The sequence below is a fragment of the Podarcis bocagei genome (assembly GCF_964188305.1).
Source record: "Podarcis bocagei genome assembly, chromosome: 5".
Lineage (NCBI taxonomy): Eukaryota > Metazoa > Chordata > Lepidosauria > Squamata > Lacertidae > Podarcis > Podarcis bocagei.
In genome coordinates this window covers 53,744,907-53,771,934 of record NC_138129.1, presented here as the reverse complement: position 1 = coordinate 53,771,934, position 27,028 = coordinate 53,744,907, and the positions used below count along the sequence as shown (strand labels likewise).

The window sequence follows — 27,028 nt, the reverse complement described above, 5'->3', positions numbered from 1 at the left end:
ACTGGGTCTTTTCTTTTATATTTTAATTATGTATTTTCCTTCTGTATTCTGACCTGACAGCTCATGGAGAAGAATCATTGTTTGAGCAACCTAGTTTTGGATTTTAGTGTAGTCTACTCTGAAATGGTAGACTTTATACATTTCTTGTCCAGTCATATACCGTATTTTTTGCTCTATTGGACGCAGTTTTTCCTTTCCAAAAATTGAGGGGAAATGTGTGTGCATCCTATAGAGCGAATGCAGGCTTGTGCCATAGCCGCGCGCAACCCCTCCGGCAGGGAGAGGCTGCACGGGGCTATGGCTTCTTTAGCCTTGCGCAGCGTCTTCCGGCAAGGAGAGGCTGCACGGGGCTAAAGGGGAAGCCGAAACAGCGAGCGGGATGGATCCCGCTCGCTGCCTTACCTTCTTCCATAGCTGCGCGCAACCCCTCGGGCAAGGAGAGGCTGCACGGGGCTATGGATTCTTTAGCCTCACGCAGCCTCTCCCAGGAGGTAGAGGCTGCACGGGGTAAAGGGGAAGCCAAAACAGCGAGCGGGATCCATCCCACTCGCTGCCTTGCCTTCTTCCATAGCTGCGCGCAACCCCTCCGGCAAGCAGAGGCTGCACGGGGCTAAAGGGGAAGCCAAAACAGCGAGCGGGATCCATCCCGCTTGCTGCCTTGCCTTCTTCCATAGCTGCGCGCAACCCCTCCGCAAGGAGAGGCTGCACGGGGCTATGGCTTCTTTAATCCCACGCAGCCTCTCCCGGCAAGGAGAGGCTGCATGGGGCAAAAGGGGAAGCCAAAACAGCGAGCGGGATCCATCCCGCTCGCTGCCTTGCCTTCTTCCATAGCTGCGCACAACCCCTCTGGCAGGGAGAGGTTGTATGCAGCCTGTACGCTGCTCTTTGGGGCTGGGGGGGAAAATATTTTTTCCCTTGATTTCCCCCCCTAAAAACTGGGTGCGCCCTATGGTCCGGTGCGCCCTATAGTGCGAAAAATACGGTATGTGCTTGTGTGTGTGTGTGTGTGTGTGTTTATGTGTTTAGATTAACTTTGGGAAGCACTTGTAGATTTTCAGATTTTCATGAACCATAGTTTGGTCTTCTGTGCATGAGAATGGGGGAGGGGGAACACTGAATTAATAACTGAGATAGCTAAAGATGAGGCGGGGGAAGAAATATGAGAACAAATTAAAATAAATGACAAAGCAGCAACTGCTGAATGACTGCATGGCATACAGCATAATATGCACATTACATATTATAAGGAATCAACTTCATTTGGGAATCAGTACACTGAGGATTTGTATTATGCGCTAGACTGGGATTCTCTAACTTTACTCTTGGGAAGTTACTTTTAAAACATGATATAAAAGCAGATAAAATCTTAGGCATCTTTCAAGGCCATAGAGGTTGTCCCACCTGGGTATACAGTAGTTGAAAGGTGCTACATTGCAATTTCCCATTTACAGGAAATGCATCTCAAGGACAGAGCATCATTTTTTAGTTAACTGCTTTAAAGAAGTATCATTTTTTAGTAACTGCTTTAAAGAAAAGCGTCTTGCTGTAATCACAGTGAAGAACATTGTACATTTATTATTTAGGAAATGTGGTACAATTTTAAAATGACTGGGAAAATGCCAAGTATTTTCTTATACAATGTGATTTTAAGAAGAAAAGGCACTATTTTGAAAACTTGGAATACAGTGAGGCTTAATAGGGTAAAATTATTATTTGAACTCGGCCTAATAATTGTGGAATCTGTTGTGTTTGCTATTCTCCACATTTTGCTTACATTCTGAAAAGCAGAGTGGGTAGTCCTGTAATTTGTTTGCATGTTATGTTTTGGATAAGAGTTGCTAATACCGATTGGGAAGAAGAGGTGGTTACATTGACAGTTGTAACATGAGATTTGCTGATGTAAACATCCTGCAGCCACAGTTTGTTCCTTTTTGCTTATGCAAGTTCATGTGAATTGTTTCCAGAATTTGAAGAGGAGAGTTTTCCTCTTAAATCTAACTAAAAGGGATAATCTTCTGAGGACTATTTGGGGTGGGTGTGTGCTTTCTGTTTTCCTTTTCAGGCATTTTTTATTTTTAAAAAGAAAGTTATTTCCCCTTTTGTTGCTGTGGAAACCTCTGTTGGTGTGATTTACAAGTTATGTGCTTATCTTTGGTTATAAAAGTATTTATATACCTCCCTCTCATAAATCATCAGGTCTAGCAACATAAAAACATTTAAAAGCAAATAAAGCAATCCTTTAAATGACTGGTAACTCAAGGAACATTTTATATTTTTATCCTTATTGACTTGTCTAAGTGTAAATCTTCTAAATCAACTTAGTTTCGTGTAAAAAAATGAGCAAGTGCTTAATTGTGGTTTTTGTGACCATAATAGAGATGCTTTACTGTGGTCACCAGGATAGATTACTTTAATAAGCATTGATCTTGGGAATTCCCTGAGGGGAATGGTTCCATAATTGCATGTTTATGTTGTGTACCATCAATTACAGTTAAATGTCTTATTTTACCACTTAAAATCCACTGGAAAATGAAATTAAATATTTAGCAGGCTTCCAATTGAAATTCCTTATCTAATAATGCAGCCTGTAAGTTTCCTAGTTCAATGCATCAGTTCATTTATGTGTCATGCTTCACAGCAGAGTTTGTGGAAACAAAATACAGTATGCTAATACAGTGAAAAAGGGAGAAATTTTAGTAGCCTGGTATACAAACGGTCCAACATAATTTCTATCTAGCTGCATTCGAAGTTTTGAGAGCAGAAGCTCGCTAAGCTAGTACAGTACAAAGTTGCCCAACCTTTTCCTGAGAGGTCTACAACCTTCAGAAGCAGGTTTAAAAACTGTTTCTGTGAAGGGTTTTCCCTTGCCATATCTTGTACAGTATGGGCTGTTCCAAGGCTCATTCTGACTTTGTGCGATTTTGCCTTTATGCCCAACCCCTGGTAACATAACCCTCATGTAAGTTGCAATTGCCTTGTAATACTTAATGCACAGCAATAGGCATTTGTAACCAGCTACCCCTACCACTAGTTGGTACAGCTCAAATACTTTCCTCTTTTTAATTCTTGTGAAGAAAAACTCTAGTGAAGCTTTTGTATTATTTAGGCTGGAGAGGTGTAAAGTAGCTCAAAGACAGTTTTCTTTGGGTTTCCTTGGCATCCTTCCTTTACCTGTCAGTCTGATGGGGTGTCTTTTTTATATTTATCCTTTCAGTATGTCTGGCATATACTGTAACTAAGAAGAAAGGGTTCTAAATTGGAGGTGAATATTCTTCCCTTGCTCATCTGATTACTTAGTATAAACAAGAATTCTCAAATTGCTTAACTATGAGATATACTAAAATGATTGTAAATTGAATTTCCTTTTTTTAATAACCAGTATATAAATGGTTTCTGCTTTAGAGACCAATATTTTTCTCCTGTTTTCTAAGAAGAAGAAAAAGTTGTTGATATAATGCTTATTTGTTTTTTCTAGTTTCTGCAGATGTGTTTGGCAGGAGCTATTTTATATATTGGTGAACTTTTGAAGGAGTGAGGATAGTCTGTGTACTGTTTTTTCTCCTCAGCATTTCATTTGACAGTGCTGTTATTTGTTGAAATAACCCAGAAACATTGAGGGGAAAGTGAACACTGTGCAGATTAAACCAAAGTCAATAACTTAAATTCCTTTTCCCATGATTGCAGAACATAGGGATTATATTCAGCATTTTATATGTGATATGTCTGACAAATACTGACAAATGTATTTCTAATATAAAAGCATGCTCCTTTCTGTACATGCTATAGAAAGCATTTACATTTATGACAAAGTTAAAAGCAGAGATCCCCTTTACCCCACTCTGCATGCAGAGCAGTAGCAATGTAGTAATTTCTTCTCAAGAAGTCATTTCACAAATAATGCTTTTGCTAACATGCATGTGCTTTTCATTAGTCTACTCCAGCACTAGTTGCCAGTATCCTACTGATGAATGACTTGCACTCCATCTTCTCTTTAGATTTTTGTGGGGGGTGGGGTGGGGGGCAAGGCTTGACATAAATTCAGCTTCAGTTCCAGCAGAAGAAGATGCACATAAAATTGATCTTCTGTTAAGCATGTCTTCAGGCTACTTTTAAAAAGTTAAGCTTCTAAAATATTTGGCAGGCTAACTTTTTTCTTGGGTATGCGGATCTTGATATAGGACAATATACAAATTGTGCTTCACTGGCTTAAAGCTACGTATGTATAGTGGGAAATATAGTGTAGAACTACAGGAACTTAAAAACCTGCACAATATATTTGACCAGATAGGTAGGACAAAATAAATGTATGTACACACTATGGAAACAATCAAGGATTTTACTGCAGAAATAGAGTAGCAAATGTTTAGTTAATTGATTACATTACTGTTTCCAAGTTTGTTTATAATCAGTTTGCTTGTGGAAAAAAAACAACCAGTACCCAGGAAACAAGAGAAGAATAGGTATTGGGCAAGTTTTTCAAGGCTCTACATAAATCAGGGTGGGTTAAAACGGTCTTGTTCAGTGTAAATGCCAATAACACAGAATATGCAAAGAAGCCTTCCCTTTCACTCTATACGGTCAGCATTGCAGTGCTGAAAACCGATTTGATTTGGTTTGGTTTATCTTATTTGGTTATAACTTAATGCTAAGTTTTAGATTACTATGTGCTTATTGCACTTTTTACTTTTATTGCTCAGACAATTTCTGTTGTTCAGTCCTATAAATGACTTAATTTGGTAACTCTGATTTGAGAACTTTGGACTTTGCAGGATTGATTCAAGTCTGTCTGTTATTTATTTACAGTGTGTCACAGAAACTGGAAATTCTTCCACTTACTATTATTGGTTGCTTTGCTCAAGAGTCTGAAAGTGACTAAAAATAGTAGTGAAATACTCTATACTACAGATAAAAAACAAAATAATTAAAAGTAAAGCACAATAAAAGGCATTCAAACCATAAAAGCTATCCTTCTATCCCCTAACATAAGTCTAACCACCACAAATAGCCCCCAAAGAGGGAAGAGGGCACAACAAACTGCTGCAAATAAAACAACAACAACACTAAATTATCTTGAAGATGAGAAACATTCCCTCATCTCCACCCTTCAGACAACTGTTGGAGAGGGCACTCATAGAAAGGCCTTTGATTCTCTTCTCAGGGCATAGTTGGGCTTGTATGGAAAAATGCATTCTGTAAGGTATGAAGTCCTGAGCAGTATAAGACTTTATAGGATAAAACTAACACCTTGAATCGAGCCCAGAAACTACTTGGAAGTTAGTGCAGTTGGGTCAGACAAGGTATTCTACATGTGGATTATTTTCTTTGCTGTGGCACTGGCCAACCTGTGATTCTCTTTGGAAGAATTGCATAGAGATATCAAAGCCTGGGGGAAAAGACACAGATGTGGGGGCTGATCCCCCTCTCCATTGCTTTCTGCCCTCCCCCAATTTTGCAGAAACAAATAGGGAAAAAACTGAAAAGAGGGACACAACTTTCTCCAAGTTTTTCTGACTTCCCCAATTTTTCTGACCTCATTTGTAGAACTGCAAAAGAATGAAGTAATGGCTTTTGCTACATGTTATGGTGCTGATGTGAAAACTTCATTATGTAGAGACCATTTCTAGCATCTTCCATGCGATTAAAGATTAAGGGTTTATCCAGTGTTAGTGCAGCTCAAATTAGAACCATCGAAATGAATGGGCATGACTACCGGCAATTTAGGTCCACTAATTTCATTGAGTGAAACTTACTTGGATGCAACCCCAACTTTAGAGCTGCCTTAAACACTTCTGACCACTTGCAAAATTGGAATAGAGAAGGGTAAGTTAACTTAAAGCGCAATTTATGTAGAGCCTTAGGGTGTTGGCAATACTCCCCTCAACTGCGGAGGAAGCCACTTGGGTGCCACAGGGCCTCTGGAGTCTGCCTGCATCCTCCCACTCAGTCACCCTGCAGCTGGGGGGGAGGCAGCGGGTGAACTGCTTGGGCAGCGCGGAGCCTGTGTGCGCCCAAGCCACCACGTCTCCCAGGAGAGACGTGTGGCTTTGGCGCGCTGCAGGCTCTGCGGTGAGTGCCGCCTGGCATTTTGTCACCCCCCTCAGTGGTGACATCTGGGGCGGCCTGCCCCCTTCCTCCGCCCCTGACTCCCCTTACTCAGCTTTACTATAAATTAACATAGTCTACTTGAAAGTGGAAGAGAACCAACAAGGAATCCATTGTTACATAAGCATATCTCTGAAGTTTTAGAAATGCTTTTAAATACCTGTAAAGGTGATTAATTTCTATTGTGCCACATTTCATATTAGAGAATGTAATTTTAACTTATTGAGATGTGCTAGGCCCATTACTGTTTCCATTCATTTTCACTGTGTGACTCATAGCTTCTTTTTCGGGGGTTGTCTTTTAGGTGCGGCACAAAGTATCTGATCAGGTTATGGCTTTGAAGATGAACACACTAAGCAGCAACAGAGCAAATATGCTGAAAGAAGTCCAGCTCATGAATAGACTTTCACATCCAAACATATTAAAGTAAGAAAGGTGGGGTGTATATTTATATGTGGGAATGCAGATCAAGTTTCATGTACCATCTCTTATGATCCTTCATGTTTGTGGAGGTAAAGTTGAATATTCAGGTACTGTCTCTCAAAACTTCGGAGCTAAGTTTTGGATCAATGGTTACTCTTGTTTATCCCTTTATTCCCAGACTCATCCTGATTCCAAATACATTTCTATTAGCCTATACAATAATTTTGACTAGCTTTCTTCTGGCCTTCTGCGTTCTTCATTTTACTCAGAGTAGACCTTTTGAAATTAATGACCATAACTAATATGGGTCCATTAATTTCAGTGGGACTGCTCTGAGTAAAAATTGAATACAGCTGCCCTGTCATCTGCAGTTATTAAAATGCAAATTGAGCAGATGTGTCTGCAAGTTTATGTACTATAAATGTATAAATCACTTTTGCATAGGGGAGCACAAGAGGATTGGCTTATATTCTTTATGTTAAAATGGGTAACGGGGTTTAAACTTGTGCAGGGAGACTTATTTATATTGCATGCCACCAAATAATGTAATTACTTTTACAAATATTAGTTGTTTAAATCTTAATTTGTATTGTGCCTGTGTGAAGTAGTGATTCGAGCATTGGACAAAGCTCATAGACTTTGAGGTGAGTGAGACATGGCAGTGTGCAGTTTTACAAAGTGGTTGTAAAATTAAATGAAACCCCTCTGAAATGATATTTGAGGTAGTGCTTTTTGTGGAATATTTGTTACAGTACAATGCAAGTATTTTGCACAAATAGAGCATTGCAAAACATAATATTACTACATGTGTTGTGGTGATGACTGGCATTTTGAGCAGAAATACTCATGCAAATGATTAGGACTCCACTGTCATCTTTTAAATCAGTATTCTTTTTCTAGCATGATTAAACAACTGCTTTGATAGTGACAAGCTCCTGAAGTCTCTAAACATCTATCTTGCTTATATCATTTCCATAGGAAATGTTTTGCAGTTCCATTTAAACCTGTATTTAAATGAGAAAATGGGGAAAATATATTCGTACAAATGAGTTTATAAAATGGGGTTACAATTGCATCTGTATACTTTGAGCTTTGTGACTTCTGTTAACTAAAACTGTTCATATGAATGAAGTGCAGTCTAATTTCCTCATTTCCAATGGCTGACTCTGTGCAGTGCTACTCAAGTGCTTAGCACTGCACTTTTGGGAACTAGGAACATAGGATACTGCCTTAACGCTGAGTCAGGCCTGATAGCAGCTCTTCAGGATTTCAGCCTGGGCCCTTCTGCATGCAGGTACTTATAACTGAACCACAGCTCTTCTCAAAAATTGTGAGGCTAGGGTGGAACTGAAGCCAAGATGGGGTTTCCAGTTCCATGTTTGTTTGTTAATGCAAATGGACAGAGGCATCTACAGAGGGGAATGAGTAAATATAAATTTCCATCTTACATAAACATATTTGTATATTCCTGCCTCAAGATTCTCCCCCTCCCCACTTGGCACGTTGTTGCATAGGTATGTGTATGAGTGTAAATACTTGGATAGGTGACTGCCTGGAAACCACACGTATGCTACCTTGAGTTCCATGAAGAATGGAGGATAGAAATGCAAGAAAATAAAAAATAAATAAATGGGTGTGTGCTCTGTTGGAGTGGTGCTTTTTCTTAGGGTGCAAGATTTTTTCCCCCTAGAAGAGGAAGTATGTATGCATAGGAAATGCACAAAAATTAGTGGGACAACAGCAGTGAAAGGCAACAAGGAGTGCTGGTGCTAACACGTTTTCATTAAACTAGGAACTGGATTATTTTCAGAGTTTGTTTCTGCTCCAGTATGCAAAATAAAGTGGGTTTTAATGGATCCTGGATTTTTTTACTTTAGGAATGCTGAAAAAGTAAAGTATGAGATGTCATAACTTTCACTCATGGTCAGCACTTGCTATTTTCACAAGTTACGTTTTGAAGGTGAAAAATGTGTTGTCAAGCTTTTTTTTAAAGTGGTTCTGAGATTTGTGTTCTGTAACTTAACTTCCTTTCCTTTTAAATACTCTGATATGCCTTCAGGTAGCTGCATAGTTGCCATACAGTCAGTTTGCTGGTTAATTTTCATGTGTGATTCCTTGTGCTACAATGTCCGAAGTAGCTTCAATCTTTATGCTTTATTTCATTTGAAGGCAGAATGTTGTATATTGGATAAGATAGAAATGAGCCTATTTATTTGTTCTATTAACACAAACAGATTTTCATAGCTGAAGGCTTATTTGCTTGTTTTCCTTCAACTCTTTATGAAGTTATCCCTATGTACTCACACACACACACACACACACACACACACACACACTCTTAATAGGTAAGAGTACTGAAAGTTTACTCAAAAACAGCTTACATTCTACCGCATGTTTCTTGCATCATACAGAACTTAAATATATATATAAATGAACACTTTCCATAAGTCAGTTTTACAGTATTCCTTTTGTCAGGCATCTTGTGGTCTTTATTTTTGAAATTGTGCATTTTCACTTCTTCTTATGCTAAATAAAGTCCCAGAGTTGCCCCATACTAAAAATTAAACTATTGTTCCATTTTCAGTTATGACATAGCTCATTGTCATGACATAACTCAAAGGTACTTTCATAAAAGTCACATTTAAAACTGATAACATTTTGCAGTTGTGAGATGAACTGTAAACAATTGGATTCCTAAGCCTTTATGGCATGTGGAATCTATATTTTAACTGAATAGAAAACTTAGCAGTTTATTTGTTGGTCTTTTCTGGCAGTGTGATCACATTTGGTGGTATCTTCATTGCTGTTCTCATAATCCAGATTTTGTATACCAATACTAATGTCCGGGTAGATATAAAATCTAGCTAGACAATTGCTAAGGCCAGGCCAAAGATACACTTTAGGATGTCCATTTCTACTTTAAGACACAGCATTGATTTCTCCACACCAAACTTTTTCTGTATGTATGAATGTAAAAGGTTGTGTTTGTTAGTATTGTCCTCACCCCAAATCCTACAAATGTTTAGGAATAGGCAGAATTTAGAAAACTACTCCCCATCTTCAACTACATTGCTTCAGTATACTAGTGCTAGACAGAAACTAATATACTTAGTGATTTGTATTTTTAAAGCAGCAGCTATTAACATAATGATTCAGATGCACTGGTAACTTGTTTTAAAGTTGACAAAATGCACTGTCTGTTTCCCATTTTAAGAAGCTGTTTACTCCTGTTTTATAGGTTTATGGGCGTCTGTGTACATCAAGGACAACTGCATGCTCTTACTGAGGTATGACTGTATAAAGTACCAAGCTATTTATCATATGTACTTCCCTTGAACTAGTTGGGTTATCTGTAATTGTCCCTAGAAACATTGTTTCCTTGGAGGTTTTTAAGCAGAGGCTTGGGAGGCCACCTGTCATGTATAATCTAGTTGAGAATCCTGCGTTACAGGGGGTTGGACTAGATGACATTCGGGGTCTCTTCCAAATCTGTGATTCTGTGTTTACCCAAACATTCCAATATAAATGAATGCAGGTTTTAATTGTAAGGGTTCTATAATCAGGCCTCTTAATTTTCACTGACACATTCCTTATTAGAATCAAGTAGGAGACCAAGTCATTACTTAAGTCATTGCATACTATGCTACTACCACACCTATAGAACTTATAATATACTCTAGTTCACATTTTAATATTATTGTAGTTTATATTTAAATTTCACAGCCCTTCCTTGCCAAAGTAGAATATAAGAAAGGATGTGTTAAGAGCATCTCTGGTGTTCAAGTAATTTAATTCCTATGCTGCTTTATAAATTTGAGTGGGATGTCATTTCTGAGCACAATGGAATTAATAGGGAGATGGAAAACAACATTGGTTTCTAAAAGGCAGGCTTGGTCACAAACTGCAGCTTTTAATCTAAAAGGACATTCTCCAGAAGTCAGAACACACTTGTAGTTTGTTCATCTTGTGCCACATCTAATGTTATTCGTATGAAAGCAAGTATCATTAATTCAGCTACTTGCCTTCAATAATTCAGAGTAGGAATATTATTAATAAGCATATGTAAACTCTATTGCATTAGCACTGGTTGTTTTTATGTTGCTAGTTAAGAAACATCTTGGATTCAAAACAGGTTTTGTTCAACAACAAAAATGTGCTCATAGAAGTTCTGTGCATGCAACAGAGCTTCCCCTCCCTCTCCTCTGCCTGCCCCCTCATATCACCTCCAGTGTTGCACTGGAGGGTTGAGAAAACCCTCAGAGCAGATATGGGGTATGTACGGCAGGAGGAAAGGGAGAGGAAGTTCTTATGAACTAGTTGAAGCTGTCCCACATGCACAAGTATTTAGTTGGATACAACCCAAGATAGTTAAAGGAATTGCTATATCTTTTCTTCCTTTCAATTCCTGTTTAGGTGAGACACAGATTCATTCTGAATGAATTTTAATGCAGAACTAGAGATCTAAAAGGGTTAGATCTAGCATCTATCATAAGATTAGCACATGAACATAGTTTCAAGTGTCCAAGATTTCATATCTGTTCTTTGAGCTGGAGTCTTCTGGAAAATATTATATGTGGATTCTGTTGATGCCCTTCACTCAAGCAACAAAGATATCAAGGAAGTGTAGCAAACTTGCTAAAGGAATTCTGAAACTGAATAATGCATCTTTGCACTGTTGCAGATTTGTGTTCTGTAGAAGTGCAGAATGGCTATACGTCAAGTATTACAGGCTTCTTTCTCACATGTCTGCTTGAGAGTCTGTACACATTAAAGATTTTGAGGTTATGTGCTTATGTTTGAAGGAAGTTAGCACATCTGGTTCTTTAAAGGAAAGGGGGCAGGACTGACACCAGTCAGCCTTATTTTGAATTGCTTGCTTTAGAAATTAGTTTTCTAGCAAACCAATCACATATGTTGCCATCAGAGTGCCTACAGAGCACCAAATCCTCAGCTGGATGTAGAGCAACTGCAGTAATACGTTTCCAAAAACATTAATGTGGAATTAGTTGAATGAAAGCCTGAATGAAGGACAGGTGAGGGAGAGGCTATTTCTTTCAGTTTTTTTCTGACCAATATGAACACACCCACCCTCCCAGGCTGCTTGTTTAAACCTGGAGCCACACTATTAGACAGTGAATAGAGACTGGTTTTAACAGAAGAGGGGTATGTGGGTGAAGAATATAGATCTCTCCCTTCCCCCTTTCCCACTTACTTCCATATTGTCCTTCTTCCCAAGCCTTTTCAACAGCTGAGTTCAGATTGCAAGAAGGGTCAAACAGCTTTTGCATGCATGCCATCTGCTCGTGGGATCATACACCTCCCCTCACTCCCTCTTCCTAAATGATTGGGACAAATCTGGATTAAACACTGATCTACTGTTACCATGTCTAGTTTGTCACTTAGTTTGGCACCACTAGAGAAGAAAACTACAAAAGCTATGTTTGAACCATTGAACCAGCAATACCACTTCCTAAGTGCATGCTCTATTGAGCTGAAAATCCCACTTGTCTCAGTGGTTACAGAACTTCTGCAAAATCAGAAATTACAGAAGGGTGCTAAGACAGTAAGGATAGTCACATCCCACTGATTCTGTAAGCTATATTGCACCTGGAGGCATCGAAGTGTGATTGCAATGAATTCTGTGGCATTGTTTTGAGTGGACTCCATCCCCTGTGGTTAACCATTCTCCCATTTGATCTTTTGTTCTTAATGATGCTTTACAGATGTTACGCTTTGAGAATATTCAATAGGAAATGCTTCCTATGCCCTCCAAATCCAGCAGTTGTTTTCTGTCTATAGTCCTTGCAGACCATTGTGCAAGGAGGGTAGGGCACTTAATGCATATATACAAACTAGAAGCAAATGTGTAACTTATTGGGACAGAGTGTACATTCTTCTGGAGAGAAGTTTGCACCTGCTTTGCTTTTCTGAGATTTTTAGCACACTGCAATAGCTAAGCCAAGCTTTTACTTGGCATCCAAACCAGGATTGTGGTTAAGGTCTTAGCTGCCTCACCAAGCTAAAAAGTCCAGGGAGGAGCAATGTAGATTCTCCAGTGGGGAATATTGTCTTTTTCATGTGCTTGAAAAATTGATAGAATTTCTTTGGCTGTAGTTTGCTTTTGTTAGTTGTGGGGAATGGTTAAATTGAGGAGACTCTTCGCTTTTCACCTAGAGATTGTCTTCCTATAGTTTGAAGGCCAAAGAGAAAGTCAAAGTTGATAATTTTTGTCAAATTTCTTACTTTTTTGCTCTCCATAGAACACCACAACGGTGGCTCAGGAGTTCTTGTAAAGAAAGGGTTGAGCTGGAAAAGTTATATCTGTAGGAGTAGGGTATGGGTGGTGAAATTGATCCACTGACGGGTGGTGATTTCAAGCTACATTCTGCAAGGATAAGCTGCACAGTTGAGTTCCCCACGGGGAACTATGTTGTGCATCTAATTGAACTGTGACTCTACCTGCTCCACACGTAACATCAGAAGTGGATTAGATAGGTGTAATTTGGGGAAAACAGCCTCACAGACCAAATGTGAGCCATGCTGGGCCAAATTTGGACCATAGACCAGAGGTTCACATCCTTGTAGACAGGGGTAGGTACTCTTGTTAAGGGGAGAGTGACTCTTCCTCTAGTTGGGAACAAGAGGTGCCCATTGCAAGGGAAGGGTTGGCTCCTTTAAATTTCACCAGCAATTACTTTAGTAAAGGTGTAGATGAAGTTTATCCTAAGCATAGTTATCCCTTCTGTATAAAGTCTATTCTGTGACAGCTGCATATTGCTTAATTAGCACTGCATATTGCTTAATTAGCTAGAGCTTGCATAGTATCTGCAAAAGTAAATAAAAAATGCTTATTGTTGTATGGAAGCACTTTTTGATACAAATAAGTCATGTTGCAGTTAGCCATGTGGCTATACTTTGGCATGAAATAACTCTTTGGCTTGGAAACTGTTCTTCAGCAATTGAAGTATTCACTTGTAAACTCTCTTGAGGTCTTAATGCATATTTCATGTAGTTATTTTTAGTAACTGCCAAGGCCTTTGAGAAACTTGAACTGAGTTTGGCACTTAGGCTGCACAAATAAAAGATATTTTGTTACTTTATAAGCGTAACTTTTCCTTGTATTTTATACAAAGAATAATTTGCCTTGACATTTCATAATACTCTCCAATTTAAATGCATTAATTTTTAATTATAACAAATTAAATTGGAGCTATTTTCATTTTTAAAAAGCATTGTTAAAATATTATTTTCTCATATTAAATATTTGGAACTTAATCTGGCTGAGGAACCATAATTCTCAGTGAGATTCTAAAAATTCAGGCCATCTCTGCTTCATCAGCATTTTCACAGGTAGACAATAGACTGAAATGGCTTAATTCACATGTTGCATTAAACTGGTTTAAAAGAAACTGTGGTTTAACGTGAATGTACAGGGTACTAGTGCATCCTGTTTAAAAGTTATTGCTCCTCTCCTGCTCCTACTGCACCATCAGGAAACAAGGCAGAATCTGGCTTATCATGAGTCAGGGGCTCATGACTTGTTTACGTTAAACCATGTGCAGGAAGCCAAGGACAAACCAGTTAAATGTTTTGAAGTACAGTCCTTGAGCTTGTGTGCTTCCTCCTTTCCCCTTCTTCCCTTCACACATGGCAGTTGAATACTTCATTTTATCCCATGCTTAATGAAGATGGGTGATTACTTTGTTGCAGTGAGAAATAGCCATGCTACTGTTTGCCCCACCCTCCTTTTTCAAAGCTGGGATGATGGTACTTTCCGGCTGTTAAGCCTTATAATGAGAATTTGTAGAGGAACTGAAATGATTACACTCAGGATTTATGTGTGGTAGCCTCAGGTTCATTTCACTTCCACTGGTGGTTCAGTTGAGACAAGTTGTGGTTTGGTAACTGGGAGTACCCAGTCACCCAGCAGGCTTCCCTTTCTATTCCTATGTCACAGAAATAATGGCAAACTATGGCTAGTGAATATGAAGTGGAGGAGGAAGTTGCATGTGAGAAGGAGGGGCGGAGGAGGCATACAAACATTTGGGTGACTTGTCTTCCCCACTGTGGCATGTGTTTTTGGTTTAATTTTCTGAAATTCTTAGTTTATGGTCATCAGGTGCTAATCTTAAGCCCCAGTTCACTGATCCAGTTGTTACTGCTCAGCCTAGGAAACTAAATTATATTGCACTTTTGCAGACTTGATTACTAGTCACTAAACTCACTGTACCCCAATATCAGATTGCATATAATAACCTCAGTATAAATTGGATGGTATGAGGATATAGCTCATGGTGCCCAGCATCCATTTCTTGTAGTTGCAAAAGTGTTCCTTCATCTGTGGAAATGTCTTCTGATTTCTGTAAGCTTACAGCCAGATCCACACATAGGCTTTTCCACATACATAGGAGGGATCATGTGGAAACAATTAAGTGACCAGGTCCTTCACAATCCTTAGTGTTGCTATACTTCCTGCTGTGCTAAAACTGTTTCTCCAACTGGAGCTGCATCTTATTGCATAAGGATACAGCATACAGATTTATAAATTCATCATCTGTTCTATTTCTTTCTTTCTCTTACCTGAATAGAAATATATTAAGAGATTTTATGGTAGAATTCACTTTAAGAATGCAGCCAAGCTTTTGTAGCATTTCTATGAGTAGGTTTGTACAGGCTTTATTTTACAACTAAATATAAGTTCCATGTACTGCTTCTCTGCAGTATAGGGGAAAGGCCTATAGTTAGTTGCCCACAAATTTAAGATCAGATTGTTGGAAGAAATTTGTGAAGCTCAGGACAAAAATAATTGCAGAATATGTGCAAACACTTATTCTTGTCCCTGTCTGGCGTTTCCGTGGGCTCTGGCTTCCATCACTGGTGTTGTTGCACCAGAAGCAATTTAGTCATGCTGGCCACATGACCCGGAAGGCTGTCTGTGGGCAAACGCTGGCTCCCTTGGCCTGAAAGCAAGATGAGTGCCGTACCCCATAGTCGCCTTTGACTGGACTTAACCACCCAGGGGTACTTTACTGTTACCTACAAATTTCTCTAATCCGAAATTTTCTAATACTTTCCTACAACCCACAGTTTCACAGGACCATACAACAACTTTGCAAACACTCAGAAGTAAAAACATCAGAATCAAGAATTTAGATCTACATGAATTTGTACTGCTGCTTAAAGTATATTCTATCAAGGATTGTGAAGAAAGGAAACAACATTCAGCTGAGTTCCAACAACACACCCAGTAGGCCTTTCCTTCCCATCTAGCTCTTCAAGGGCAGACTTGTATTTTTAATGGAATTTGAATTGTTGGCATAGTTGGAGTACAAATATTCCCAGCCTTCAGTCCTGAGCTGCCACTCTTGATGTACTTAACCCTTGTTCCAGTTGGAAAAAAGTCCTTTGTTACTTGCAAAGCCACAGTTTGTTTTGTACATAGTGGGAGCAAAAGCTGTCACATCATTACACTTTTTTACTTTACTCCCCCCCCCCTTGCTTAGAAGGCTATTCCAAATATATAATTAGGTGGAGCCTTATCCCTATTTTGAAGAGTTGGATTAATTTGGTTTTAAGTATTGTAGAATTGTAATTGCATTTGTACACACAATGAATTTTTAGGCCCAACTGTTAAAGCAGTGCTTATCTTGTAGCATCAGCTGGAGCAAGGCCCCATAGGATAGTTAATTTATCTGAAATGGCAGACATTCAGAGCATGCATATTTGAAATTGCAAAGACTACATCTTCCAGTACTTGCATTGGGACTGATAACTTGTTGGGAGGAGGAAGGTGGAATAGCTTAGTAATAGAGATCCTTTCACCTGAGATTCTTGACTATGGGAGCCTGTAGGGCTGGTGAAATGAGTCGTAGTCCTACTATGTAAAGAGAAATGAGCAAAGTGTTATAATTCCTCCTGGGGAAGATTTATTCAGATCTATGGTACCAAATGTTTGAGGAGACTGGATCTTGCCTTTTTGATGTGCTAACTGCATCAACAGATGAGATTAAGTTACAGTTACAATAGACAAAGTACTCTGAAGCCAAACAGGCAATCAGCATGAAATTGGACACGTTTGCACTATTATAGCCCTTTCACTATTAAAGGTCTTTCTTAATTAAACATTCATTAATGATTTGTAGTCAGATATTTCCAGTATCTGCATACAGGACAACTCCATGCTTTACATGCTGAGCTCATTTTGCTGTGGCGACATAGCATTCAATAAACAAGAGGGTGATATCCACTGATCCACCAGTGGCATGTTACAGTTTGTGGAATGGATTCCTGCTCCCATTGCAGCCCTCTGTGCATGCTGCAACTCTGTTATGGTGGCTGAGCTGTGGCAGGTGCAGGGGATTGGAAAGAGGAAGTCCAGTTGCATGAGTGGAGGTCCAATTCTGTGACGTTGACTATTGCCCATACAGAAGAAAAAAGAGTGATTGTGGTAAAAGTGCAATGTGCTAATATACTTGTAAGCTGAATTCAAAAATGGGTAATACTAAAATACCTGGTAAACCCAGTTTAATTATTGTCTGCAGTATAGACACAGCAAACTAATCAGTGGTTTGTTCCAAATCAATTTATGAATTGCTTCATGCAGGAAAAAGTCCCACAGTGATTTACAACACTATGCAGTTTATACACAATAAAAGGCCATTGGAACAAAACAAATATGAAAAGTGTAAATTCACAAAAACCACCCAGCAATATAAAAATAATCAGCCCACATTCATAGGAATGAACACTAAAAATAAATAACCAAAAGTCAGACTATTGGAACTCTTTCCAAATGCTTGTGAGAATAAAAATGTTTTTGGCTGGAACTGTGAAGGTGACAAAGTCAGTGCCAAGGAAGCATCTCGGGGAAGGACTATCCATTATTTGTGGGTAGCTTCTCTTGTTCACACCCTCTGAATATCTGTTGGAGGGGGCACACAGAAGGACCTCGGATATTGATTTCACCTTCATGTGAGGAAAAGCAGTCCTTGAAGTGCTGGCGTTCATAGCCACCCAAGACTTTATATGTCAAGATTAGCACTTTGAATTGGGCTCAGAAAAAAAATATTGACAGTCAGCACAAGCTAGCCAGAACTGAATTTATATGGCCAGCTAGTCCTGGTCAGTCTGACTACCACATTCTTCACTAGCTGCAGTTACTGAATAGTCTTCAAAGGTATTTCAACATAAAACACAATGCAGTAATCTATCCTATTACCTATCCTATTACCACATCACTCAAGCCAGGCTATCTGTATCCAGATAGGAAGGCTGCTGGACCACCAGCCATAGCTGTTAAAAGGCACTTGGCGGCATGGAGCCCACATTGACAATGGAGGATACAGGAGTACCCCCCAGGTTTGCACACCTGTTTCTTCAATGGAATTCTGACCCACCTGGACGGGGGAAGGCTACCTACTGACTGTGCATATCTCTTGTCTGAGTTGAGCTTCAGTTTGTTGTTGCTCACCAATTCCATTATCAAGGCCAGGCACTGGTTCAGCACATCTGCCACGACACCTCTCAGTCCTTCAAACAATGATATGCAGGAGACAAAACAATACTGAACTGTGAAGGACAATATGTTCTGAGAAAAATATGAAGGAAGTACTGCTTGTGCAAAGGAGGCTCTTTGAGAATGACGGTTGGACATTATGTAGCAGGACTGTGATCTCCTGCAGCTTAGTACCATGTAAAGAGGTGTGGTGCATTGCAAGAAGACCTGACATCAGTATTGCTCCAAAACTGCAGATTCTCACACCAGGGAATCTGTGAACAACTGTGATTTGCAAAGTAGATACTGTAGCTCAGTTGTTTTAACTATCAAAAAAGTATGCCACTATTTTCATCCATTTGCATGGTTCCATAGAGTGCTGGATGAAGCAAGCAGGAGAGCCATAGCTCAGTGACAGAGCATCTGCTTTGCATGCAGAAGGTCCCAAATTCAATCCCTGGCATTTCCGGGTAGGACTGGGAATGACCCTGTCTGAAATCCTAGAGTGCTACTGCCAGTCAGTGTAGAACACGGTGGGGAACCTCAGGCCTGGAGGCCGAATCTGAACCACCAGAGCCTTTTCTAGTCAGCCATTGAGATTTTCCCAAGGTCACACCCCTCACTGTAGTGCTCCACAGCCGCCTCAAGTGCTTTTGCCTGGCACAAATCTATCCTTGAACTATGACAATGATTCTTGTTTCCTTGAATGGTAGATGGACTGTGTGTGTGTGTGTGTGTGTGTGTGTGTGAGAGAGAGAGAGAGAGAGAGAGAGAGAGAGAGAGAGAGAGAGAGAGTGAGACTGACTGACTTCTGATGTTTGTGTGGTTGAACGAAGGTAAAGATTCACATCCGTTGCTGCACCCAGTTCTTGCCACTGGCCCTATGCACCACTATCATGTGGCCCACAGAAGGTTGTCCGTGAGAGTATCTGACTGGCAAATGTTCTAGATGGGCTGATGGGTCTCCCTCAATAAAAGGCAGCTTCCTTTGTTCCTAAGCAAGTTGCTGAATAAAATTAATAGAATTTAAATAATGACTTGACAAACAGAATACAGCACAGTGCGTGCAAGAATGTTATCACGTACCATTGGAATATATTTCCTACATGTATGTTCATGGGCATCTCTTTTAATTATGGCAGTAACCACGCAGGCACAGTGGATCCTGGAAGACTTAATTTTTGCTGCATCAGAAACTTGTATTTGCCTGGGGCAGATAACTGTTGCTTCCAAAGGGCAATCTGCGTTAATATGCACAATTAATTTGGGCCAGTCCGACCATATGTCTCTGTTCCTGGTACCAGCATATATCCCAGTCAGGAAACGGGCTCCCACAATATTAAAATCTGTTAAAATCTGGCCTGAAGGTGCTATTCACCAGCTGCAGGACTGTTTTGAGAGAACCAATTGGGATATTTTCGATAGTTCAGACCTGGAGGAGCACACGGCGGCAGTTCTGTGCTATATCAATCACTGCACAGACACTGTCACTGTAAACAAATCCATCCGGTTTTACCCCAATCAGAAACCCTGGATGAATAGAGAGGTCCAGTGCCTGTTGCGGGAAAGGAACAGGGCTTTCAGGTCAGGCGAGGTGCAGCTTTACAGTGTAGCAAGAGCAAACTTGAGGAGGGGTATTCGACGGGCAAAATTGGATTATAGGCTGAGGATTGAGGATAATTTAAGGAGCAACAACACAAGACAGATGTGGCAGGGGATTCAACATATTACCAACTACAAACCTAACCTTGGTGCTGTCGACGGTGACCCCTTGCTGGCGGAGGAGCTTAACCTCTTCTTTGCTCGCTTCGAGAAGGAGCCACCTGAGACGCCGGTATTACAGCCACCAGCCCATAGGGGCCCCTCATTCACGGTAGAGGAACATGAGGTGAGACAGGTTTTGAGGATGGTGAATCCGAGGAAGGCGGCTGGACCTGATGGAATCACTGGAAAGGTGTTGAAGGGCTGTGCGGATCAGCTGGCGAGGGTCTTTACTAAGATCTTCAATAAGTCCTTACACCAGTCTATTGTCCCACCCTGCCTGAAGTCGTCAACTATTGTCCCTCTGCCTAAAAAATCCACAATCAGTAGTTTGAATGACTATAGACCAGTTGCACTGACTCCAATCATCATGAAGTGTTTTGAGAAACTGGTGCGCCGTCACATTATTTCCTGTCTTCCATCAACTTTTGACAACTACCAGTTTGCATACAGAGCAAATAGATCCACAGAAGACGCCATCAATACCACTCTCCATGCTGCTCTGTCCCATCTGGAGCAGCCGGGGAGTTGTGTGAGGCTGCTGTTTGTGGATTTTAGCTCTGCTTTTAACACTATCCTCCCCCATAGACTGGTGTCCAAGCTAGAGGCGATTGGACTCTCCAACTCCACCTGTCTCTGGGTTTTGGATTTTTTGTCAGAACGTTCTCAGAGGGTTAGAGTAGGGTCACACATGTCCACAGCCCTTAGCCTTAACACCGGCTCACCACAGGGTTGTGTGTTGAGTCCCCTGCTCTACACTCTCTATACGTATGACTGTACAGCCATCTATTCCAGCAACAAAATCATCAAGTTTGCTGATGACACTACGGTGGTAGGGCTCATTTCAGGAGGGGATGAGTCCGCCTATCGGGACGAGGTAGAGCGGCTCTGTGTTTGGTGTGGAGAGAACAATCTGGCTCTTAATACGGCTAAGACCAAGGAATTGGTGGTGGATTACAGGAAAAAAAAGGCGGACATTCAGCCCTTGTATATCAACGGGGAACGGGTGGAGAGGGTGGCGGAATTCAGGTTTTTGGGAGTAGCTATCGATCAGGGCATGACTTGGAGCGCACATACCACTGCTCTGGTGAAGAAGGCCCAGCAGAGACTTTATTACCTCAGACTTTTAAAGAAGAACAATCTGAGTGAGAGACTGCTGGTGTGCTTCTACCGAGGCTCCATAGAGAGCATTCTTACATACTGTATTTGTGCTTGGTTCTCCAGTTGTACAGCTAGGGAGAGGAAGGTGCTCCAGAAGGTCATAACCACAGCCCAAAGGATTATTGGTCATCCTCTCCCATCTTTGGAAGAACTGTACGGTTCCCGTTGTCTTAGGAAAGCAAATAACATCCTGCAGGATTCATCTCACCCGGGACACGGTCTGTTTGCACTACTGCCTTCTGGCAGGAGATATAGAAACATCAAGTCAAAGACAAATAGACTGAAAAACAGTTTCTATCCAAGAGCTGTGGCCTTTTTGAATGCTGTAACTCGATAGTGTGACCTGGGAGTTTGATGGGTGTGGTGTGGGTGTGGCTGGAATGTGGTTTGTTTGGTTGTTGTTGTTGTCTTGCTTTTGATGTTTTAAGGGATGGCATCCAATTTCGTTGCACTTTGTACAATGTTGCACTTGTGTAATGACAATAAAGAATCTATTCTATTCTATTCTATTCTATTCTATTCTAATTTGCTTGTAGTGGAAATCGCTACATAAACTAGTCCTGGTCCACAAGTGGTAAACAACTGCACTTTTTTGTGAGGTGGCCATGAACTCTCCTGGCATAATACGTTGAGAAACTTGAGCTGGCTCCTAAAATCTGGGCCAAGTAGTTTGGCATCTAGCCAAGGAACACTTCGTTTTGATCCTCTTTAGATCCTCAAGTATTCTGGACAGCTAGAAATTAACAGTTCTTTGATTTGTAGCTCAGTGGATGATACAGTTGCTGGGTCACTGGTTTGTGTTAAAGTAATCCCACTTGGATATAAATTTTTGGTCTCATTGTATTTAAAGAGGGGTGCAAATATAGAATGAATGTTGTATATTTATTCTTTGTGCACATGAATTTCTTCAGCTCTTGCAGTTTAACAAGTGGGACTTATTTGATAGTACTTCTCTACAAGCCTGAAGTCTGGGCTGACTTGCAGAAATATTGCACTACAGTATGTGGTGTTTAGCAGTTAGAAATCTACTACATGAGAACTCTTTTTATAGTAGAAATACAGGGAGAGAGGAGAACCTTGAATTACTTCATGCCACCACCTGCTGGCAAAAACTAACCATGTTAATTGAAATCTAGCCTCAGTTATCAGTTGTTTTGTCTGCACTACCTCTTTCCAGTTGTCATTTCCTCCTCTTTTGGTGTATGCTGTGCTTTAGGGAAGGGTCATAGCTCAGTAGCAGAGCACGTGTGTTGCATGCTGAAGGGCCCAGGTTCAATCCCTGGCTTGTCTAAGTAGGGCTGAGAATGTCCCTTGGCTGAGATGATGGATTTTTCGGAGCTAGCCGACCTGACTGGAAGAGTCCTTGACCAGAAGGAGGAGGATTACCAGGAAGAATTGACGAAATTTAAAGACTATTTAGTTAAATATGTTAAGTTAAATTAATTGGAAAGGCTTGCAAATACCAGATAGGCTTAGGACTTAAATATGTAATGTGATAAATTACTATGTTGAAATTTAGATTGGGAAAGAAAGATAGATGTTAAGTGACTAAGTTAATTTTATGAGAATATAGGTTTTGGAAAACCTTTAAAATGATATACACTGAAATTCAACCAAGGGGATACGAGGAAGTCGCTTAACAATGTTAATAAGATTAGTTTTAATAAGGTTAGGATTTATGATTGTTTGTTTATTTGTTTGTTTGCGTGTTTAAACATTTTGTGGAAAACTAATTAAAAAAACTTGGGGGAAAGGAGAGAATGTCCCTTGGCTGAAACCCTGGAGAGTCACTGACAGTCAGTGTTAACAATACTGAGCTAGATGGACCAAAGGTCTGACTCAGCCTTGACAGTTTCCTGTGCATTCATGAAAAATGGGTCAAGAAGGTGGTTTCTAAACATATCCCAAATGGGGTCCCTAAGACTGTTGGATGGCACCTTGTATGCCCTCCTACCAGCAACTGAGGCAGCCTAGCTTGTGCCAAACATTGCTCTGCTTTCCTTTGGACCACATCAGTGAGGCCGGGGGAGGGGGTCTTGTCCGTCTGGGCAGCTCAGGACCTCCATACACACTGGAAAGTTACTTCTGTACTGCTAACACAGCAGTTTGTCTTCACCCCTGGACGCACACTCCATTGTCTCTTGAGATAGATGGATGCCAACAAGGAGGATGTCCAGGAGTTATTGGGGATGCATTCACCTACCAATCTTAAAGTTAATAGATTATTTACTTTCATGATTGTTTGGTTTGAGTTAGTATATCATTAATACAGTTGGAGGAACTTACATTTGCCCCACTAAATCCAAGAAGAAATTCCTCACCTGTCTGTACTTTGAAGTTTAACTGTGGTTCTTTTCTTTTTAATTTTTTTTATATATTTTCAGTATATCAACTGTGGTAACCTAGAACAGCTGTTGGATGGTAATCAACACCTGCCTTGGACAGTAAGGGTGAAGCTGGCACTGGACATTGCTCTGGGACTCACTTACCTTCACTATAAAGGCATTTTCCATCGGGATCTGACATCCAAGGTACCATGCGTCTCTATCAAATGAAACCATCTGGCAATAGATGTGTATTACTTAGCGAACTACAAACAATCTTGCGTAGTTTTACTTTTCTCCAGCCCCACTCAGTGCCTCAAACTGTAAAACTGTTACGTAAAATGTCACTTTAAAAGATTGTGAAAAAACACTGAAAACATAGTTTAGTGGATTAAACTTTCCCAGAACAACTCATGTTGTGTAGATGTCTGAGAAGAAACTAACCTGAAGTAGAGGTCACAAATAAATGAGTTAGGATTATGTTCCTGGGAAGGTGGTTGCACAACTTCTTTAATTTGTTCGCAGCAAGTTATTCAAACTTTTAGTTCCCAAAGCCTAGGGATCCAGGTGCTACACATTTTATAATATAAAACTACAAAAAGATGCAGACATACAGACTTGTCTCTGTGTCCCACCCTACTTTCTTAAAGGTTTATTGCTGTATATTTAAATGTTCCCCATAACTTCAGATACATTCAACATTGTTCTACAGGTGACCTAAACTGCTACAGAGCAACACTAAGCTGGTAGAGTTTTACTCCAGCAACTGTTCAACTGATGCATAAAACAGGGCTACAAATAATTGCATAAACTTTGCTTTTCAAGATGCCGTGTCATTATGACTATTTAACATTGCAGCTAGTGATACGAAAATCATTTCTTTCCTTATAAATGTCCCATTGTAATTGCAAACTGGTGAGGAAAGCAATCAGAAATTTATCACCTTGACGATTATCTGTTGTTTTGGCACTAATTCATAAACAACACTATTATAAACAGCTAATGATTAAAAAATAGTGATAGTGGTTTTTTAAATGTGCCATAGGTAAAATGCCGAGTTACGATGAAGGTTCTCATGCCAAAACTGCAAATGACCAGCTGGGATGCACTTTAATAGTCTGCCAACTCTGGGGAGATGGGACAAAATGGAATAAAGAGTTACTGTCTCTGTTCTTGGGAAGCAAAGCATCCCAAATGCCACATCTTCTGTTTATATGAGTATTTCCAGACTTCAGTATACTGATTTTTGTAACTGAACTGTGGTCTTTTTTAAACTAATTCAAATGGAGAGCAAATACTAACAGGTGGTACACTTATGGCTGAAGAGTTGTGTGAGCCTTGAAAGTAATTAGGTTATGCCTGAAACACTAAGATGAGAAGCTTTAGTACAACAGCACTTAGGCTGCATTGATATCACTTAATAGTGTAAAATTGTTTGGTGTTACAATATTGGTGAGCAAATCATAATTCCTGTTAGTGTTGCCTGTGGTTTCACTCTATCTTACTATTTAAGTGATTGAGATACAAATGATGAATTCTCCTGTTTGAATCAGCCCTGAACTCACTAGGTAGCCTTAAAAAGCTACATCCTCTCAATGTTGACCCCTCTCCCCATTTGTACTATGATGATATCTACCTTTATAGATAGTTAGAATTACAACACTATAATATATTCATATGTGCAACCTTTTTGAACCCTTTAAATCAGGGGCAGGGAAGCTTTAGCAGCTGGTGGGCCATTTTGGCAGCTCCCCCATCCCCTGCAGACCAATTTGACAGCTGGGTGGAGCTGTCCACTCAAATTACCTGACTTCAACATGACATCAGATGACGCAGAGTAATTATTTTCCTTTGTCGCCATGGCTTGAGCCATGCCAGTAGATTAAAATCATTTGAATCACCTGCTTGAATTCAAGCTGGGAATACAAAGTAATTGGTTCTTTCAGCAGCACCAATCCTCACTTGCCAAGGAACAACTGGGAGCACACTCCAAATCATTTGTTGGCTGCTGTGTGTCTACCTGCTGCATACTTGACATCACAGGTATGGGGTATAGAATTGTAGAGTTGGAAGGGACCCCGCGGGCAATCTGTTCCAACCCTCTGAGAGGCAGGAATCTCACCTTGCAATCCCCCATCCACTTTGAAACCAAAGCAGACCTGCTTAGCTTTGCAAATGTACTAGCAGTTCTATTTCCTGGCAGAAAGCCCCATTTAATTCAATAGGATTTTCTTCTGGGTAGGCGTGGTTAGGATTGCACTGCAAACCTCCTTTGCCAGTATTTATCTGACTTGTTCGTGTTTTCTAGTTAGGATCCTAAGAGGTTTTATATTTAAGCCCAGGAAAGCCCCTAATGGTTGAACATCTTTATCAGTATCACAAATGACTTGTCTTGAACAGCTAAAATATTTGCATTTCTCACCATTTCTTCTTTGCTTTTAAACACAGCCTGAGAGGCATTCTGTGAAGCACAGAAGCTCTGGCTGAGGGTCCAGTTCTTTTCCTCATTTGAAAAATAGTAGCATTTTTGCTTGTATGCTTTCCAGCCAGATGCACATGCATGAAGCTTACAAGGAGAGACAGACAGCTCAGGGTTTTTTGAGAAAAACATCCTTGTGGACCATTTTGGGATCCTTATCAGACTAATGACCAAAGGTTCTTCCCTGCACCCTGGTCTAAATGCAAAATATACTGAGAACACTGTGGAGAATGAGGAGTAGATTTCCATGTTGCCATTATGCTTCTTGAAAAGTTTTCAAGATTTTCAAGTTTGACAAGCCAGAGTAGTACAAAAGCTCCATAATCCTAAAGTTAAAAATCCTAAAATAGAAATACCAATGTTACTTAAATGGTAACAATTCTACTCATCATATTTTTTTTTTTATGCTAGCCTTTTTCCTACCTTCCTTTGATTTATGGAATTGCTATTTAAGCTAGTGAACTTTATATTTGGATTTAGATAATTTGCTTGTAAAACCTTCAAGTTGGCAGAAAGGAATAATGAAAAAGGATGAGAAGCAGGAGACAATGAGTTATTGTGAGGATGCATTTCTTACCTGTTAATGTTTTTAGATAAATCTGTTTGTCTGAGACAAACTTTTACAGTGCAAAATTGTCTGAACTCTCTCTTGTTTATATATATATATAAAGAGAGAGAGAGAGAAAGAGAGAGAGAGTGTTTATCTCACACTTTTCAGCATAAATTGAGTCTCTTAAATGACTTCATTTAGCAGACATGGATTTCTTTAGCAATACTGTTAAAGTTGTATGTAACCATTAAGACAGTAGCAGGATCATATTGTCCCATTTGGCTGTTTTAGCTAATGTGAAGGAAACTGCGGTAACATCCCTGAATATAAAGCAATCCTTCTTTGCTTTCAGCAGCACAAAGAAAATTAATGGAAACTGCATTGGGCCTGAACAAGCTATTGCTAGTGGATATCTTTTCTTATGTGAGAAGAAAATAAATGTTGAACTTCCTTAGCAGGATTACACTGTGCAAAGCAGATGTTAAGCTCTCTCAACACACAAAAGGAGCTTTATGTTCACTCACATCTGTTTATGTATAAACATTTGTTAACTCTTTGGAGCTCAGTTTCAGCTTCTTTAAGTGAAGATTTCAGCCTAAGGAATAACTCAGGTTGTATAAACTTCCAGAATTGTATCTCTGGGGAAGTCTCCACAGAGAGATTTGATCATGTATTATTTGACTTTTTTATACATGCAATGTAGCAATACATTCCACAGAATTTGAATCTGCATA

General features: G+C 40.0%; 1 protein-coding gene across 2 annotated transcripts in view; it reads left to right on the top strand.

The window, feature by feature from the left end:
- TESK2 (testis associated actin remodelling kinase 2) overlaps nucleotides 1-27,028 on the top strand; it is a 55,036-nt gene that overhangs the window by 12,261 nt on the left and 15,747 nt on the right. For both annotated transcript variants that reach the window (XM_081195570.1, XM_081195569.1), the window contains exons 3-5: nucleotides 6,407-6,528; nucleotides 9,764-9,812; nucleotides 23,326-23,472. In XM_081195570.1, coding sequence (XP_081051696.1) covers nucleotides 6,407-6,528; nucleotides 9,764-9,812; nucleotides 23,326-23,472 — 318 coding nt within the window. The remainder of the gene's footprint in view (nucleotides 1-6,406; nucleotides 6,529-9,763; nucleotides 9,813-23,325; nucleotides 23,473-27,028) is intronic.